This window comes from Salvelinus fontinalis, chromosome 19, assembly GCF_029448725.1.
Source record: "Salvelinus fontinalis isolate EN_2023a chromosome 19, ASM2944872v1, whole genome shotgun sequence".
Lineage (NCBI taxonomy): Eukaryota > Metazoa > Chordata > Actinopteri > Salmoniformes > Salmonidae > Salvelinus > Salvelinus fontinalis.
This window is the reverse complement of record NC_074683.1, coordinates 50,485,547-50,504,521: the sequence shown is the minus strand read 5'-3', so window position 1 is coordinate 50,504,521 and position 18,975 is coordinate 50,485,547. Positions and strand designations below refer to the sequence as shown.

Here is an 18,975-nt window from a genome sequence, read left to right as displayed (position 1 = left end):
TCCTTTAGGCATGCCTGTTTCTAGTGGTCCTTTAGGCATGCCTGTTTCTAGTGGTCCTTTAGGCATGCCTGTTTCTAGTGGTCCTTTAGGCGTGCCTGTTTCTAGTGGTCCTTTAGGCATGCCTGTTTCTAGTGGTCCTTTAGGCGTGACTGTTTCTAGTGGTCCTTTAGGCACGCCTGTTTCTAGTGGTCCTTTAGGCATGCCTGTTTCTAGTGGTCCTTTAGTCATGCCTGATTCTAGTGGTCCGTTAGGCATGCCTGTTTCTAGTGGTCCTTTAGGCGTGCCTGTTTCTAGTGGTCCTTTAGGCATGCCTGTTTCTAGTGGTCCTTTAGGCATGTCTGTTTCTAGTGGTCCTTTAGTCATGCCTGTTTCTAGTGGTCCTTTAGTCATGCCTGTTTCTAGTGGTCCGTTAGGCGTGCCTGTTTCTAGTGGTCCTTTAGGCGTGCCTGTTTCTAGTGGTCCTTTAGGCGTGCCTGTTTCTAGTGGTCCTTTAGGCGTGACTGTTTAAGTGGTCCTTTAGGCATGCCTGTTTCTAGTGGTCCTTTAGGCGTGCCTGTTTATAGTGGTCCTTTAGGCGTGACTGTTTCTAGTGGTCCTTTAGGCACGCCTGTTTCTAGTGGTCCTTTAGGCATGCCTGTTTCTAGTGGTCCTTTAGGCGTGCCTGTTTCTAGTGGTCCTTTAGGCATGCCTGTTTCTAGTGGTCCTTTAGTCATGCCTGTTTAAGTGGTCCTTTAGGCATGCCTGTTTCTAGTGGTCCTTTAGGCGTGCCTGTTTCTAGTGGTCCTTTAGGCGTGCCTGTTTCTAGTGGTCCTTTAGGCATGCCTGTTTCTAGTGGTCCTTTAGGCGTGCCTGTTTCTAGTGATCCTTTTTGTATCAATTTGTCAATCGGTCACCATCTGAACATTCTAATCCTTTTGGGCTCACCAACTCAAAGGAGTCAAGACCGAGCTGGTCATGGACTTAAGGTAATCCAACATGGTTCTCAAACGCTGATTTCTCACATAAATGGACGCATTCATTCAGGTTACAGACCCTGTAGCTAGGACCTCTAGACAGTCAGGTTACAGACCCTGTAACTAGGACCTCTAGACAGTCAGGTTACAGACCCTGTAGCTAGGACCTCTAGACAGTCAGGTTACAGACCCTGTAACTAGGACCTCTAGACAGTCAGGTTACAGACCCTGTAGCTAGGACCTCTAGACAGTCAGGTTACAGACCATGTAGCTAGGACCCCTAGACAGTCAGGTTACAGACCATGTAACCAGGACCTCTAGACAGTCAGGTTACAGACCCTGTAGCTAGGACCTCTAGACAGTCAGGTTACAGACCCTGTAACTAGGACCTCTAGACAGTCAGGTTACAGACCCTGTAGCTAGGACCTCTAGACAGTCAGGTTACAGACCATGTAGCTAGGACCTCTAGACAGTCAGGTTACAGACCATGTAGCTAGGACCCCTAGACAGTCAGGTTACAGACCCTGTAACTAGGACCTCTAGACAGTCAGGTTACAGACCCTGTAGCTAGGACCCCTAGACAGTCAGGTTACAGACCATGTAGCTAGGACCTCTAGACAGTCAGGTTACAGACCCTGTAGCTAGGACCTCTAGACAGTCAGGTTACAGACCCTGTAACTAGGACCTCTAGACAGTCAGGTTACAGACCCTGTAGCTAGGACCTCTAGACTGTCAGGTTACAGACCCTGTAACTAGGACCTCTAGACAGTCAGGTTACAGACCATGTAGCTAGGACCCCTAGACAGTCAGGTTACAGACCATGTAGCTAGGACCCCTAGACAGTCAGGTTACAGACCATGTAGCTAGGACCCCTAGACATAATGAGTCAGGTTACAGACCATGTAGCTAGGACACCTAGACAGTCAGGTTACAGACCATGTAGCTAGGACCTCTAGACAGTCAGGTTACAGACCCTGTAACTAGGACCTCTAGACAGTCAGGTTACAGACCATGTAGCTAGGACCCCTAGACAGTCAGGTTACAGACCATGTAGCTAGGACCCCTAGACAGTCAGGTTACAGACCATGTAGCTAGGACCTCTAGACATAATGAGTCAGGTTACAGACCATGTAGCTAGGACCCCTAGACAGTCAGGTTACAGACCATGTAGCTAGGACCCCTAGACAGTCAGGTTACAGACCATGTAACTAGGACCCCTAGACATAATGAGTCAGGTTACAGACCATGTAGCTAGGACCTCTAGACAGTCAGGTTACAGACCATGTAGCTAGGACCCCTAGACAGTCAGGTTACAGACCATGTAGCTAGGACCTCTAGACATAATGAGTCAGGTTACAGACCATGTAGCTAGGACCCCTAGACAGTCAGGTTACAGACCATGTAGCTAGGACCCCTAGACAGTCAGGTTACAGACCATGTAACTAGGACCTCTAGACATAATGAGTCAGGTTATAGGCCATGCAGCTAGGACCCCTAGACAGTCAGGTTACAGACCCTGTAGCTAGGACCCCTAGACAGTCAGGTTACAGACCCTGTAGCTAGGACCTCTAGACAGTCAGGTTACAGACCATGTAGCTAGGACCTCTAGACAGTCAGGTTACAGACCCTGTAACTAGGACCCCTAGACAGTCAGGTTACAGACCATGTAGCTAGGACCCCTAGACAGTCAGGTTACAGACCATGTAGCTAGGACCCCTAGACAGTCAGGTTACAGACCATGTAGCTAGGACCCCTAGACATAATGAGTCAGGTTACAGACCATGTAGCTAGGACCCCTAGACATAATGAGTCAGGTTACAGACCATGTAGCTAGAACCCCTAGACAGTCAGGTTACAGACCATGTAGCTAGGACCTCTAGAAAGTCAGGTTACAGACCATGTAGCTAGGACCCCTAGACATAATGAGTCAGGTTACAGACCATGTAGCTAGGACCTCTAGACAGTCAGGTTACTGACCATGTAGCTAGGACCTCTAGACAGTCAGGTTACAGACCATGTAGCTAGGACCTCTAGACAGTCAGGTTACAGACCCTGTAACTAGGACCTCTAGACAGTCAGGTTACAGACCCTGTAACTAGGACCTCTAGACAGTCAGGTTACAGACCCTGTAGCTAGGACCTCTAGACAGTCAGGTTACTGACCATGTAGCTAGGACCCCTAGACATAATGAGTCAGGTTACAGACCCTGTAGCTAGGACCTCTAGACATAATGAGTCAGGTTACAGACCATGCAGCTAGGACCTCTAGACAGTCAGGTTACAGACCATGTAGCTAGGACCTCTAGACAGTCAGGTTACAGACCCTGTAACTAGGACCTCTAGACAGTCAGGTTACAGACCCTGTAACTAGGACCTCTAGACAGTCAGGTTACAGACCATGTAGCTAGGACCTCTAGACAGTCAGGTTACTGACCATGTATCTAGGACCCCTAGACATAATGAGTCAGGTTACAGACCATGTAGCTAGGACCCCTAGACAGTCAGGTTACAGACCATGTAGCTAGGACCTCTAGACAGTCAGGTTACAGACCATGTAGCTAGGACCCCTAGACATAATGAGTCAGGTTACAGACCATGTAGCTAGGACCTCTAGACAGTCAGGTTACTGACCATGTAGCTAGGACCTCTAGACAGTCAGGTTACAGACCATGTAGCTAGGACCTCTAGACAGTCAGGTTACAGACCCTGTAACTAGGACCTCTAGACAGTCAGGTTACAGACCCTGTAGCTAGGACCTCTAGACATAATGAGTCAGGTTACAGACCATGCAGCTAGGACCTCTAGACAGTCAGGTTACAGACCATGTAGCTAGGACCTCTAGACAGTCAGGTTACAGACCCTGTAACTAGGACCTCTAGACAGTCAGGTTACAGACCCTGTAACTAGGACCTCTAGACAGTCAGGTTACAGACCATGTAGCTAGGACCTCTAGACAGTCAGGTTACTGACCATGTATCTAGGACCCCTAGACATAATGAGTCAGGTTACAGACCATGTAGCTAGGACCCCTAGACATAATGAGTCAGGTTACAGACCATGTAACTAGGACCTCTAGACAGTCAGGTTACAGACCCTGTAGCTAGGACCTCTAGACAGTCAGGTTACAGACCATGTAGCTAGGACCTCTAGACAGTCAGGTTACAGACCATGTAACTAGGACCTCTAGACAGTCAGGTTACAGACCATGTAGCTAGGCCCCTAGACATAATGAGTCAGGTTACAGACCATGTAGCTAGGACCCCTAGACATAATGAGTCAGGTTACAGACCATGTAGCTAGGACCTCTAGACAGTCAGGTTACAGACCATGTAGCTAGGACCCCTAGACATAATGAGTCAGGTTACAGACCATGTAGCTAGGACCCCTAGACAGTCAGGTTACAGACCATGTAGCTAGGACCCCTAGACAGTCAGGTTACAGACCATGTAGCTAGGACCCCTAGACAGTCAGGTTACAGACCATGTAGCTAGGACCTCTAGACAGTCAGGTTACAGACCAGGTAGCTAGGACCCCTAGACAGTCAGGTTACAGACCATGTAGCTAGGACCCCTAGACATAATGAGTCAGGTTACAGACCATGTAGCTAGGACCCCTAGACATAATGAGTCAGGTTACAGACCATGTAGCTAGGACCTCTAGACAGTCAGGTTACAGACCATGTAGCTAGGACCTCTAGACAGTCAGGTTACAGACCATGTAGCTAGGACCTCTAGACAGTCAGGTTACAGACCATGTAACTAGGACCCCTAGACATAATGAGTCAGGTTACAGACCATGTAGCTAGGACCCCTAGACATAATGAGTCAGGTTACAGACCATGTAGCTAGGACCCCTAGACATAATGAGTCAGGTTACAGACCATGTAGCTAGGACCTCTAGACAGTCAGGTTACAGACCATGTAGCTAGGACCCCTAGACAGTCAGGTTACAGACCATGTAACTAGGACCCCTAGACATAATGAGTCAGGTTACAGACCATGTAGCTAGGACCTCTAGACAGTCAGGTTACAGACCATGTAGCTAGGACCTCTAGACAGTCAGGTTACAGACCATGTAGCTAGGACCTCTAGACAGTCAGGTTACAGACCCTGTAACTAGGACCTCTAGACAGTCAGGTTACAGACCATGTAGCTAGGACCCCTAGACATAATGAGTCAGGTTACAGACCATGTAGCTAGGACCTCTAGACAGTCAGGTTACAGACCATGTAGCTAGGACCTCTAGACAGTCAGGTTACAGACCATGTAACCAGGACCTCTAGACTGTCAGGTTACAGACCATGTAGCTAGGACCTCTAGACAGTCAGGTTACAGACCCTGTAACTAGGACCTCTAGACAGTCAGGTTACAGACCATGTAGCTAGGACCCCTAGACATAATGAGTCAGGTTACAGACCATGTAGCTAGGACCCCTAGACATAATGAGTCAGGTTACAGACCATGTAGCTAGGACCCCTAGACATAATGAGTCAGGTTACAGACCATGTAGCTAGGACCCCTAGACAGTCAGGTTACAGACCTTGTAGCTAGGACCCCTAGACATAATGAGTCAGGTTACAGACCATGTAGCTAGGACCTCTAGACAGTCAGGTTACAGACCATGTAGCTAGGACCCCTAGACATAATGAGTCAGGTTACAGACCATGTAGCTAGGACCCCTAGACATAATGAGTCAGGTTACAGACCATGTAGCTAGGACCTCTAGACAGTCAGGTTAGGCTAGGTCTAAGATCCTGTGACAACGCCAGTGTGATCTATCCGTAAGGCTTGCTGTTGGTTTCGTAACACGTTATTAGTTAATGTATCACATGTTATTATTTATTTATTAACTGGGTGGTTCGAGCCCTGAGTGCTGATTGGCTGACAGACGTGGTATATCAGACCGTATACCATGGTTACGACAAAACATGTATTTTTTACTGCTCTAATAACGTTGGTAACCAGTTTATAATAGCAATAAGTCACCTCGGGGGGGCTTTGATGATTGGCCAATATACCACGGCTAAGGGCTGTATCCAGGCACTCCGCGTTGCATCAGGCCTAAGAACAGCCCTTAGCCGGTATATTGGCCATATACCACACCTCCTCGGGCCTTATTGCTTAAATGTGTTACGTGTTTACTTGTGTTATTAGTTAATGCATCACATGTTTATTTGCGTTTTTAGTTAACGTATCACATATTTGCTTGTGCTTCTTAAATGTTTAAAACAAAGAAATAAATATAATTTTAATGGCCAATAAAGGTTTCTGTCAGCCTACGTCCAAAATGGCATCCTATTTCCTACGTAGCGTCCTATTCCCTACATAGCATCCTATTCCCTACGTAGCGTCCTATTCCCTACATAGCGTCCTATTCCCTACATAGCATCCTATTCCCTACATAGCATCCTATTCCCCACATAGCGTCCTATTCCCTACATAGCATCCTATTGCCTACATAGCATCCTATTCCCTACATAGCATCCTATTCCCTACGTAGCGTCCTATTCCCTACATAGCGTCCTATTCCCTACATAGCATCCTATTCCCTACGTAGCGTCCTATTCCCTACATAGCGTCCTATTCCCTACATAGCGTCCTATTCCCTACGTAGCGTCCTATTCCCTACGTAGCATCCTATTCCCTACGTAGCATCCTATTCCCTACATAGCATCCTATTCCCTACATAGCATCCTATTCCCTACGTAGCATCCTATTCCCTACGTAGCATCCTATTCCCTACATAGCATCCTATTCCCTACATAGCGTCCTATTCCCTACATAGCATCCTATTCCCTACATAGCATCCTATTCCCTACATAGCGTCCTATTCCCTACATAGCGTCCTATACCCTACGTAGCATCCTATTCCCTACATAGCATCCTATTCCCTACATAGCGTCCTATTCCCTACATAGCATCCTATTCCCTACATAGCATCCTATTCCCTACGTAGCATCCTATTCCCTACGTAGCATCCTATTCCCTACATAGCGTCCTATTCCCTACATAGCATCCTATTCCCTACGTAGCATCCTATTCCCTACATAGCATCCTATTCCCTACATAGCATCCTATTGCCTACATAGCATCCTATTCCCTACGTAGCGTCCTATTCCCTACATAGCATCCTATTCCCTACATAGCATCCTATTCCCTACATAGCATCCTATTCCCTACATAGCGTCCTATTCCCTACATAGCGTCCTATTCCCTACATAGTGTCCTATTACATAGCGTCCTATTCCCTACATAGCGTCCTATTCCCTACATAGCATCCTATTCCCTAAATAGCATCCTATTCCCTACATAGCGTCCTATTCCCTACATAGTGTCCTATTACATAGCGTCCTATTCCCTATATAGCGTCCTATTCCCTATATAGCATCCTATTCCCTACATAGCATCCTATTCCCTACATAGCATCCTATTCCCTAAATAGCATCCTATTCCCTACATAGCGTCCTATTCCCTATATAGCATCCTATTCCCTACATAGCATCCTATTCCCTACATAGCATCCTATTCCCTACATAGCGTCCTATTCCCTACATAGCATCCTATTCCCTACATAGCGTCCTATTCCCTACATAGCGTCCTATTCCCTAAATAGCATCCTATTCCCTAAATAGCATCCTATTCCCTACATAGCATCCTATTCCCTACATAGCATCCTATTCCCTACATAGCGTCCTATTCCCTACATAGCATCCTATTTCCTACATAGCGTCCTATTTCCTACATAGTGTACTCCATAGGTCCCTATGTAGGGAATAGGATGCCATTTGGCTTTCTCTGGCCCCTTATCTCTGGCTGTATCTAGTCTAGTTCTCTACTAGGTTGGCCCCTTATCTCTGGCTGTATCTCGTCTAGTTCTCTACTAGGTTGGCCCCTTATCTCTGGCTGTATCTAGTCTAGTTCTCTACTAGTCTAGTGGTCTGGGTTGGTCCCTTATCTCTGGCTGTATCTAGTCTAGTTCTCTACTAGGTTGGCCCCTTATCTCTGGCTGTATCTAGTCTAGTTCTCTACTAGGTTGGCCCCTTATCTCTGGCTGTATCTAGTCTAGTTCTCTACTAGGTTGGCCCCTTATCTCTGGCTGTATCTAGTCTAGTTCTCTACTAGTCTAGTTCTCTACTAGGTTGGCCCCTTATCTCTGGCTGTATCTAGTCTAGTTCTCTACTAGTCTAGTGGTCTGAGTTGGCCCCATATCTCTGGCTGTATCTAGTCTAGTTCTCTACTAGTCTAGTGGTCTGGGTTGGCCCCTTATCTCTGGCTGTATCTAGTCTAGTTCTCTACTAGGTTGTGGTCTGGGTTGGCCCCTTATCTCTGTCTGTATCTAGTCTAGTTCTCTACTAGTCTAGTGGTCTGAGTTGGCCCCATATCTCTGGCTGTATCTAGTCTAGTTCTCTACTAGTCTAGTGGTCTGGGTTGGGCCCTTATCTCTGGCTGTATCTAGTCTAGTTCTCTACTAGGTTGTGGTCTGGGTTGGCCCCTTATCTCTGGCTGTATCTAGTCTAGTTCTCTACTAGGTTGTGGTCTGGGTTGGCCCCTTATCTCTGGCTGTATCTAGTCTAGTTCTCTACTAGTCTAGTGGTCTGGGTTGGGCCTTATCTCTGGCTGTATCTAGTCTAGTTCTCTACTAGTCTAGTGGTCTGGGTTGGGCCTTATCTCTGGTTGTATCTAGTCTAGTTCTCTGCTAGTCTAGTGGTCTGGGTTGGGCCTTATCTCTGGCTGTATCTAGTCTAGTTCTCTACTAGTCTAGTGGTCTGGGTTGGGCCTTATCTCTGGTTGTATCTAGTCTAGTTCTCTGCTAGTCTAGTGGTCTGGGTTGGGCCTTATCTCTGATGGTATCTAGTCTAGTTCTCTGCTAGTCTAGTGGTCTGGGTTGGCTGTGTGTTTTGAGCTCAGACATGTGGAGACAGGATGCCAACTCAACTGCCAGACGGGCGGAAGCACGTCACACACACACTCCTCGACCTCATCACACACACACACACACACACACACACACACACACACACACACACACACACACACACACACACACACACTCCTCTTTTACGGTCGAAGCAGCTAATGTGAACATCTGGGTCAGACTGTCAGACAGACGGCTGGTTCCCTCACGTACAGTATGGATGGTGCTCTATGGGGTGTTTGGTATTTTATTAGGATCTCCATTAGCTGTTGTAAATGTAGCAGCTACTCTTCCTGGGGTTCCAGACAAAACATGACACATAATACAGAATATCACTAGACAAGAACAGCTCAAGGACAGAACTACATATATTTGTAAAGGCAAACATATCCTACATATCAATACATACACACAAACTATCCAGGTCCAATAGGGGAGAGGTGCTGTGAGGTGTTGCTTTATCTGTTTATTCTATCTCAATATGAGATAGAAGGAAGTTCCATGCAATAAGGGCTCTATATAATACTGTACGTTTTTCTGGAATTTGTTCTGGATTTGTGGACAGTGAAAAGACCCCTGGTGGCATGTCTGGTGGGGTAAGTGTGTGTGTCAGAGCTGAGTGATTTGGGGACTGTGTAAAGACCCCTGGTGGCATGTCTGGTGGGGTAAGTGTGTGTGTCAGAGCTGAGTGATTTGGGGACTGTGAAAAGACCCCTGGTGGCATGTCTGGTGGGGTAAGTGTGTGTGTCAGAGCTGAGTGATTTGGGGACTGTGTAAAGACCCCTGGTGGCATGTCTGGTGGGGTAAGTGTGTGTGTCAGAGCTGAGTGATTTGGGGACTGTGTAAAGACCCCTGGTGGCATGTCTGGTGGGGTAAGTGTGTGTGTCAGAGCTGTGTGTAAGTTGACTATGTAAACAATTTTTGGGGATTTTCAATAGATTAATGTTTCTGATATAAAGAAGAAGTGATGCAGTCAGTCTCTCCTCAACTCTCAGCCAAGAGAGAGACCGGCATCCGTAGTATTAATATCAGCCCTCTGATTACAGTCATGCAAGTCTACTACACTTTACATGACTGGAGACATTAGCAGAATCTTTTAAGACTCGGACAAATGACAGAGTAGCCTACTCTACTCACACTGATCAACTGACCAATGGAAGCAGTGTCCATATAATAGGCCAATGAGAAGGGGAGACACAAGTAGAATAATAAAGTAGAGGAGGGAGTTATTGTTCGAGTGGCACTGAGCCAACAATGATAGTGACCCGATGCTTCTCCGCATGGTGCCAATAAGACTTACTGTTGTTCGCTCAATTCAGTTGAGCATTTTGACAACTTAGACAGATTAGAGTCTTTACCGTTGTCTTTTCTTTACAGAAAATGGGCCATTTGCTTTCCAAAATTATTTTTTTCCACCACAATTTAATTTTGATATATTGCGATATACCTGGCTTGGGGCCTAAACCTTTTCACTGACAGTCGCAACTCAACAATCCTCGATTTTGGTATTTGTCGCGGGCTGCCTTTACTTCCGACTGTGGGCAATGTGATTTTAAAACAATCCACCATTTATTAATATCTTTAAGGCTAGGGGAAGCTAATGATCCTCTGTGGCCAATGTTTTAGTAGTCTATTTTGAATGAATTTATTTATTTCTGTATAGACAGGAGTAGGCTAATTTTGGTCATTTTTAATTCAATTTACTTAAGGAAACTTAGCTTCCGTTAGCCTTACGGACACGCCACATATGAGCCTGTCAATCTACTATCCCCCAAAGTATAAGTCCTATTCTATCTGTCTTGTCGAAGAAGAAAAAGCCCAAACCGTCTCTGGGACAGTTGTGGGACGATATATCCCAAATTCATACAGCCACTAGGCTACATGAAATCAAAAACATTAAAAAGCAATGAGTCTGATGCAACAGATCAGAACGTTTAACTTTAAAATGTTTCTATTTATTAACATTATTAGTGCAGCAATAAGGCGTGCGAATGTGCATTTGACCGGACAATGAAAACTATATGAACATTTAAGAAATATTCTACTGTTTCAATGGCCCTTTTTTTGTTGTTTTGTTCTTAACAGGGAAGAACTATTGAGTCCTTGGTCTCTTTTCCAAATGCTCCTTGTATAATACAACATACATTATACACTATAGTGTAAAAAAATTGATTTGAATGTCTTCGTTAAAGTATTCAGGCCTCTTCGCTTTTTCCACGTTTTTGTCACATTACAGCCTTATTCTAAAATTGATTAAATATAAATTGTCCCTCATCAATCTATACACAATACCCAATAATGACAAAGGAAAAACAGGTTTTTAAACATTTTTGCAAATGTATTAAAAATAAAAGATATCTTATTTACATAAGTTATTCAGACCCTTAGCTATGAGACTTGAAATTGAGTTCAGGTGCATCCTGTTTCCATTGATCACCCTTGATGTTTCTACAACTTGAATAGAGCACTCTACCAATCAGGGCTTTATGGTAGAGTGGCCAGACGGAAGCCACTCCTCAGTAAAAGGCACATGACAGCCTGCTTGGAGTTTGCAAAAATACACCTAAAGGACTGTCAAACCATGAGAATCAAGATTCTCTGGTCTGATGAAACCAAGATTGAACTCTTTGGTGAAGCATGGTGGTGGCACCATCCCTACGGTGAAGCATGGTGGTGGCACCATCCCTACGGTGAAGCATGGTGGTGGCAGCATCCCTACGGTGAAGCATGGTGGTGGCAGCATCCCTACAGTGAAGCATGGTGGTGGCAGCATCCCTACGGTGAAGCATGGTGGTGGCAGCATCCCTACAGTGAAGCATGGTGGTGGCACCATCCCTACGGTGAAGCATGGTGGTGGCACCATCCCTACGGTGAAGCATGGTGGTGGCAGCATCCCTACGGTGAAGCATGGTGGTGGCAGCATCCCTACAGTGAAGCATGGTGGTGGCACCATCCCTACGGTGAAGCATGGTGGTGGCACCATCCCTACGGTGAAGCATGGTGGTGGCAGCATCCCTACGGTGAAGCATGGTGGTGGCAGCATCATGCTGTGGAGATGTTTTTCAGCGGCAGGGACTGGGAGACTAGTCAGGATTGAGGGAAAGACCCTAAGTACACAGCCAAGACAACGCAGGAGTGGCTTCGGGACAAGTCCCTGAATGTCCTTGAGTGGCCCAGTCAGAGCTTAAACCCGATTTGAACATCTTTGGAGAGACCTGAAAATAGCTGGGCAGCGACGCTCCCCATCCAACCTGACAGAGCTTGAGAGGATCTGCAGGGAAGAATGGGAGAAAATCCCCAATACAAGTGTGCCAAGCTTTGTAGAGTAATACGCAAGAAGTATTTACTGTTATATAATGTTATATAAATATTACACTTCAATCATAGTACATTAATATAGTATTGACTGTTACACTTCAATCATAGTACATTAATATAGTATTGACTGTGGTACACTTCATAGTTTCTACAGTAACTGTGTTATTCAGCAATGAGATTTAAGCGATCATGGTGACATGTAGAGACTAATGGGCTTTTCTTTTCTCTCCCTCTCTCTCCCCTTTCTCCCTCTCTCTTTCCCTCCCCTCTCTCTCTCTCTCCCCCCCTCTTTCCCTCCTCTCTCTCTCTCTTTCTCTCTCTCTCTCTCTCTCTCTCTCTCTCTCTCTCTCTCCCTCTCCCTCTCCCTCTCCCTCCCCCTCCCTCCCCTATCTACTCTCTCTCCCTCTCCCTCCCTCCCCTCTCTCTCTCTCCACTCTCTCTCTCCCCTTTCTCCCTCTCTCTTTCCCTCCCCTCTCTCTCTCTCTCCCCCCCTCTTTCCCTCCTCTCTCTCTCTCTCTCTCTCTCTCTCTCTCTCTCTCTCTCTCTCTCTCTCTCTCTCTCTCTCTCTCTCTCTCTCTCTCCCCTCCCCCTCCCTCCCCTCTCTACTCTCTCTCCCTCTCCCTCCCTCCCCTCTCTCTCTCTCCACTCTCTCTCCCCTCCTCTCTCTTCCCTCATTCTCTCTCCCTTCCTCTCCCCTCTCCGTCCCCTCTCTCCCCTCTCTCTCCCCTCCCCTCTCTCCCCGTCTCTCTCCCATCTCTCTCCCCTCCCCTCTCACCCCGTCTCTCTCCCCTCTCTCTCCCCTCCCCTCTCCCCTCTCTCTCCCCCCTCTCTCCCCTCCCCTCTCCCCTCTCTCTCCCCTCTCTCTCCCCTCCCCTCTCTCCCCGTCTCTCTCCCCTCTCTCTCCCCTCCCCTCTCCCCTCTCTCTCCCCTCTCTCTCCCCTCCCCTCTCTCCCCGTCTCTCTCCCCTCTCTCTCCCCCCTCTCTCCCCTCTCTCTCCCCTCCCCTCTCTCCCCTCTCTCTCCCCTCTCTCTCCCCTCCCCTCTCTCCCCGTCTCTCTCCCCTCTCTCTCTCCTCTCTCTCCCCTCTCTCTCCCCTCCCCTCTCTCCCCTCTCTCTCCCCTCTCTCCCAGACATCTACAAGCCAGCCGTATCTCACAGAGACCTGAATAGCAGGAATGTTCTAGTAAAGAACGATGGGACGTGTGTGATCAGTGACTTTGGTCTGTCCATGAAGCTGACGGGGAACAGACTGGTCAGGCCTGGAGAGGAGGAGAACGCTTCCATCAGCGAGGTGAGTCTCTAACCTCTGACCTCTAACCCTAACCCCAGGTGGTCAGACCTGGAGAGGAGGAGAACGCTGCCATCAGCGAGGTGAGTCTCTAACCTCTGACCTCTAACCCTAACCCCAGGTGGTCAGGCCTGGAGAGGAGGAGAACGCTGCCATCAGCGAGGTGAGTCCCTAACCTCTGACCTCTAACCCTAACCCCAGGTGGTCAGACCTGGAGAGGAGGAGAACGCTTCCATCAGCGAGGTGAGTTGGTCAACTCCGCTGACTGCCTCGGCACTGGGTCTCATCTGTAAACCACCTTCAGTCTGCTTAGCCAACACCCTCTTTGATAGCTAATAATGCACGTACTGCCACAGCTCTAAGATGGACAGACTTTAAACCCTATTCTCTAATTCTGGTTCTGTCTCTCTCCAGGTGGGTCCAGTCCACTACATGGTCCCAGAGGTTCTGGAGGGTTAGTGTAGAGTTATAACACTGGTTCTGTCTCTCTCCAGGTGGGTCCAGTCCACTACATGGTCCCAGAGGTTCTGGAGGGTTAGTGTAGAGTTATAACACTGGTTCTGTCTCTCTCCAGGTGGGTCCAGTCCACGACATGGTCCCAGAGGTTCTGGAGGGTTAGTGTAGAGTTATAGCACTGGTTCTGTCTCTCTCCAGGTGGGTCCAGTCCACTACATGGTCCCAGAGGTTCTGGAGGGTTAGTGTAGAGTTATAGCACTGGTTCTGTCTCTCTCCAGGTGGGTCCAGTCCACTACATGGTCCCAGAGGTTCTGGAGGGTTATTGTAGAGTTATAACACTGGTTCTGTCTCTCTCCAGGTGGGTCCAGTCCACGACATGGTCCCAGAGGTTCTGGAGGGTTAGTGTAGAGTTATAACACTGGTTCTGTCTCTCTCCAGGTGGGTCCAGTCCACTACATGGTCCCAGAGGTTCTGGAGGGTTAGTGTAGAGTTATAACACTGGTTCTGTCTCTCTCCAGGTGGGTCCAGTCCACTACATGGTCCCAGAGGTTCTGGAGGGTTAGTGTAGAGTTATAACACTGGTTCTGTCTCTCTCCAGGTGGGTCCAGTCCACTACATGGTCCCAAAGGTTCTGGAGGGTTAGTGTAGAGTTATAACACTGGTTCTGTCTCTCTCCAGGTGGGAACGATCCGCTACATGGTCCCAGAGGTTCTGGAGGGTTAGTGTAGAGTTATAACACTGGTTCTGTCTCTCTCCAGGTGGGTCCAGTCCACTACATGCCCCCAGAGGTTCTGGAGGGTTAGTGTAGAGTTATAACACTGGTTCTGTCTCTCTCCAGATGGGTCCAGTCCACTACATGGTCCCAGAGGTTCTGGAGGGTTAGTGTAGAGTTATAACACTGGTTCTGTCTCTCTCCAGGTGGGAACGATCCGCTACATGGCCCCAGAGGTTCTGGAGGGGGCGGTGAACCTGAGGGACTGTGAGTCGGCTCTGAAGCAGGTGGACATGTACGCCCTGGGCCTCGTCTACTGGGAGACCTTCATGAGGTGTACTGACCTCTTCCCAGGTAATAACCCTGACCTCTGACCCTGGGCCTCGTCTACTGGGAGACCTTCATGAGGTGTACTGACCTCTTCCCAGGTAATAACCCTGACTTCTGACCCTGGGCCTCGTCTACTGGGAGACCTTCATGAGGTGTACTGACCTCTTCCCAGGTAATAACCCCTGACCTTCGAACTCCACATACTGCGGGAGCATTCAACAGTGTAACAGTGTCTTATGATGATGCATCTTCCAGGAGACATGATGGTGGTGATATTGTGTCCCCCAGGAGACATGATGGTGGTGGTGGTGATATTGTGTCCCCCAGGAGACATGATGGTGATGGTGGTGATATTGTGTCCTCCAGGAGACATGATGGTGATGATATTGTGTCCTCCAGGAGACATGATGGTGATGATATTGTGTCCTCCAGGAGACATGATGGTGATGATATTGTGTCCTCCAGGAGACATGGTGGTGATGATATTGTGTCCCCCAGGAGACATGGTGGTGATGATATTGTGTCCCCCAGGAGACATGATGGTGGTGATGATATTGTGTCCTCCAGGAGACATGATGGTGATGATATTGTGTCCTCCAGGAGACATGATGGTGATATTGTGTCCTCCAGGAGACATGATGGTGGTGATGATATTGTGTCCTCCAGGAGACATGATGGTGATGGTGATATTGTGTCCCCCAGGAGACATGATGGTGGTGATGTTGTCTCCCCCAGGAGACATGATGGTGGTGATGATATTGTGTCCCCCAGGAGACATGATGGTGATGATGATATTGTGTCCTCCAGGAGACATGATGGTGGTGATGATATTGTGTCCTCCAGGAGACATGATGGTGGTGATGATATTGTGTCCTCCAGGAGACATGATGGTGGTGATGATATTGTGTCCCCCAGGAGACATGATGATGGTGGTGATGATATTGTGTCCCCCAGGAGACATGATGGTGGTGATGATATTGTGTCCCCCAGGAGACATGATGGTGGTGATGATATTGTGTCCTCCAGGAGACATGATGATGGTGGTGGTGATATTGTGTCCTCCAGGAGACATGATGGGGATGATGATATTGTGTCCCCCAGGAGACATGATGGTGGTGATGATATTGTGTCCCCCAGGAGACATGATGGTGGTGATGATATTGTGTCCTCCAGGAGACATGATGATGGTGGTGGTGATATTGTGTCCTCCAGGAGACATGATGGTGATGATATTGTGTCCCCCAGGAGACATGATGGTGATGATATTGTGTCCTCCAGGAGACATGATGGTGGTGATGATATTGTGTCCTCCAGGAGACATGATGGTGATGATATTGTGTCCTCCAGGAGACATGATGGTGGTGATGATATTGTGTCCCCCAGGAGACATGATGGTGGTGATGATATTGTGTCCTCCAGGAGACATGATGATGGTGGTGATGATATTGTGTCCCCCAGGAGACATGATGGTGGTGATGATATTGTGTCCTCCAGGAGACATGATGGTGGTGATGATATTGTGTCCCCCAGGAGACATGATGGTGGTGGTGGTGATATTGTGTCCTCCAGGAGACATGATGGTGGTGATGATATTGTGTCCTCCAGGAGACATGATGGTGATGATATTGTGTCCTCCAGGAGACATGATAGTGGTGATGATATTGTGTCCCCCAGGAGACATGATGGTGATGATATTGTGTCCTCCAGGAGACATGATGGTGATGGTGATATTGTGTCCTCCAGGAGACATGATGGGGATGATGATATTGATATGAGTTGTAATGTTTTTAAAATGGTATAAACTGCCTTAATTTTGCTGGAAGAGTACAGTACAGGAAGAGTAGCCGCTGCCTTGACAGGAACTAATGGGGATCCATAATAAACCCCAGGATGAGTAGCTGCTACCTTGGCAGGAACTAATGGGGATCCATAATAAACCCCAGGAAGAGTAGATGCTGCCTTGGCAGGAACTAATGGGGATCCATAATAAACCCCTAGGAAGAGTAGCAGCTGCCTTGACAGGAACTAATGGGGATCCATAATAAACCCCAGGAAGATTAGCTGCTGCCTTGGCAGGAACTAATGGGGATCCATAATAAACCCCAGGAAGAGTAGCCGCTGACTTGACAGGAACTAATGGGGATCCATAATAAACCCCAGGAAGAGTAGCTGCTGCCTTGGCAGGAACTAATGGGGATCCCTAATAAACCCCAGGAAGAGTAGCTGCTGCCTTGGCAGGAACTAATGGGGATCCCTAATAAACCCCAGGAAGAGTAGCTGATACCTTGGCAGGAACTAATGTGGATCCATAATAAACCCCAGGAAGAGTAGCTGCTGCCTTGGCAGGAACTAATGGGGATCCATAATAAACCCCAGGAAGAGTAGCTGCTGCCTCGACAGGAACTAATGGAGATCCATAATAAACCGCAGGGAGAGTAGCTGCTGCCTTGGCAGGAACTAATGGGGATCCAAAATAAACCCCAGGAAGATTAGCTGCTGCCTTGGCAGGAACTAATGGGGATCCATAATAAACCCCAGGGAGAGTAGCTGCTGCCTTGGCATGAACTAATGGGGATCCATAATAAACCCCAGGAAGAGTAGCTGCTGCCTTGGCAGGAACTAATGGGGATCCATAATAAACCCCAGGAAGAGTAGCTGCTGCCTTGACAGGAACTAATGGGGATCCATAATAAACCCCAGGAAGAGTAGCTGCTGTCTTGGCAGGAACTAATGGGGATCCATAATAAACCCCAGGAAGAGTAGCTGCTGCCTTGGCAGGAACTAATGGGGATCCATAATAAACCCCAGGAAGAGTAGCTGCTGTCTTGGCAGGAACTAATGGGGATCCATAATAAACCCCAGGAAGAGTAGCTGCTGCCTTGGCAGGAACTAATGGGGATCCATAATAAACCCCAGGAAGAGTAGCTGCTGCCTTGGCAGGAACTAATGGGGATCCATAATAAACCCCAGGAAGAGTAGCTGCTTCCTTGGCAGAAACTAATGGGGATCCATAATAAACCCCAGGAAGAGTAGCTGCTTCCTTGGCAGAAACTAATGGGGATCCATAATAAACCCCAGGAAGAGTAGCTGCTGCCTTGGCAGGAACTAATGGGGATCCATAATAAACCCCAGGAAGAGTAGCTGCTGCCTTGGCAGGAACTAATGGGGATCCATAATAAACCCCAGGAAGAGTAGCTGCTTCCTTGGCAGAAACTAATGGGGATCCATAATAAACCTCAGGAAGAGTAGCTGCTGCCTTGGCAGGAACTAATAGGGATCCATAATAAACCCCAGGAAGAGTAGCTGCTGCCTTGGCAGAAACTAATGGGGATCCATAATAAACCCCAGGAAGAGTAGCTGCTGCCTTGGCAGGAACTAATGGGGATCCATAATAAACCCCAGGAAGAGTAGCTGCTGTCTTGGCAGGAACTAATGGGGATCCATAATAAACCCCAGGAAGAGTAGCTGCTGCCTTGGCAGGAACTAATGGGGATCCATAATAAACCCCAGGAAGAGTAGCTGCTGCCTTGGCAGGAACTAATGGGGATCCATAATAAACCCCAGGAAGAGTAGCTGCTTCCTTGGCAGAAACTAATGGGGATCCATAATAAACCCCAGGAAGAGTAGCTGCTGCCTTGGCAGGAACTAATGGGGATCCATAATAAACCCCAGGAAGAGTAGCTGCTGCCTTGGCAGAAACTAATGGGGATCCATAATAAACCTCAGGAAGAGTAGCTGCTGCCTTGACATGAACTAATGGGGATCCTTAATAAATACAAATGATGATATTGTGTCCTCCAGGAGAGGCGGTGCCCGACTACCAGATGGCGTTCCAGGCAGAGGCAGGGAACCACCCCTCCTTTGAGGACATGCAGGTGCTGGTCTCCAGGGAGAAAGAGAGACCCAAGTTCCCTGAGGCCTGGAAGGAGAACAGCCTGGTGAGGAGAATACTTATTACAACTATTACTCAACACTCAAAGTTGTTTTTTTACACGTAACCGTGGCG

General features: G+C 47.9%; 1 protein-coding gene across 1 annotated transcript in view; it reads left to right on the top strand.

Annotated features, from left to right (window-relative positions):
* Positions 1-18,975, top strand: part of LOC129816223 (bone morphogenetic protein receptor type-2-like) — a gene marked incomplete at its 5' end in the record, with an annotated part of 118,220 nt that overhangs the window by 49,474 nt on the left and 49,771 nt on the right. The window contains 3 exons of the mRNA XM_055870457.1: positions 13,314-13,474; positions 14,846-14,993; positions 18,771-18,907. Coding sequence (XP_055726432.1) covers positions 13,314-13,474; positions 14,846-14,993; positions 18,771-18,907 — 446 coding nt within the window. The remainder of the gene's footprint in view (positions 1-13,313; positions 13,475-14,845; positions 14,994-18,770; positions 18,908-18,975) is intronic.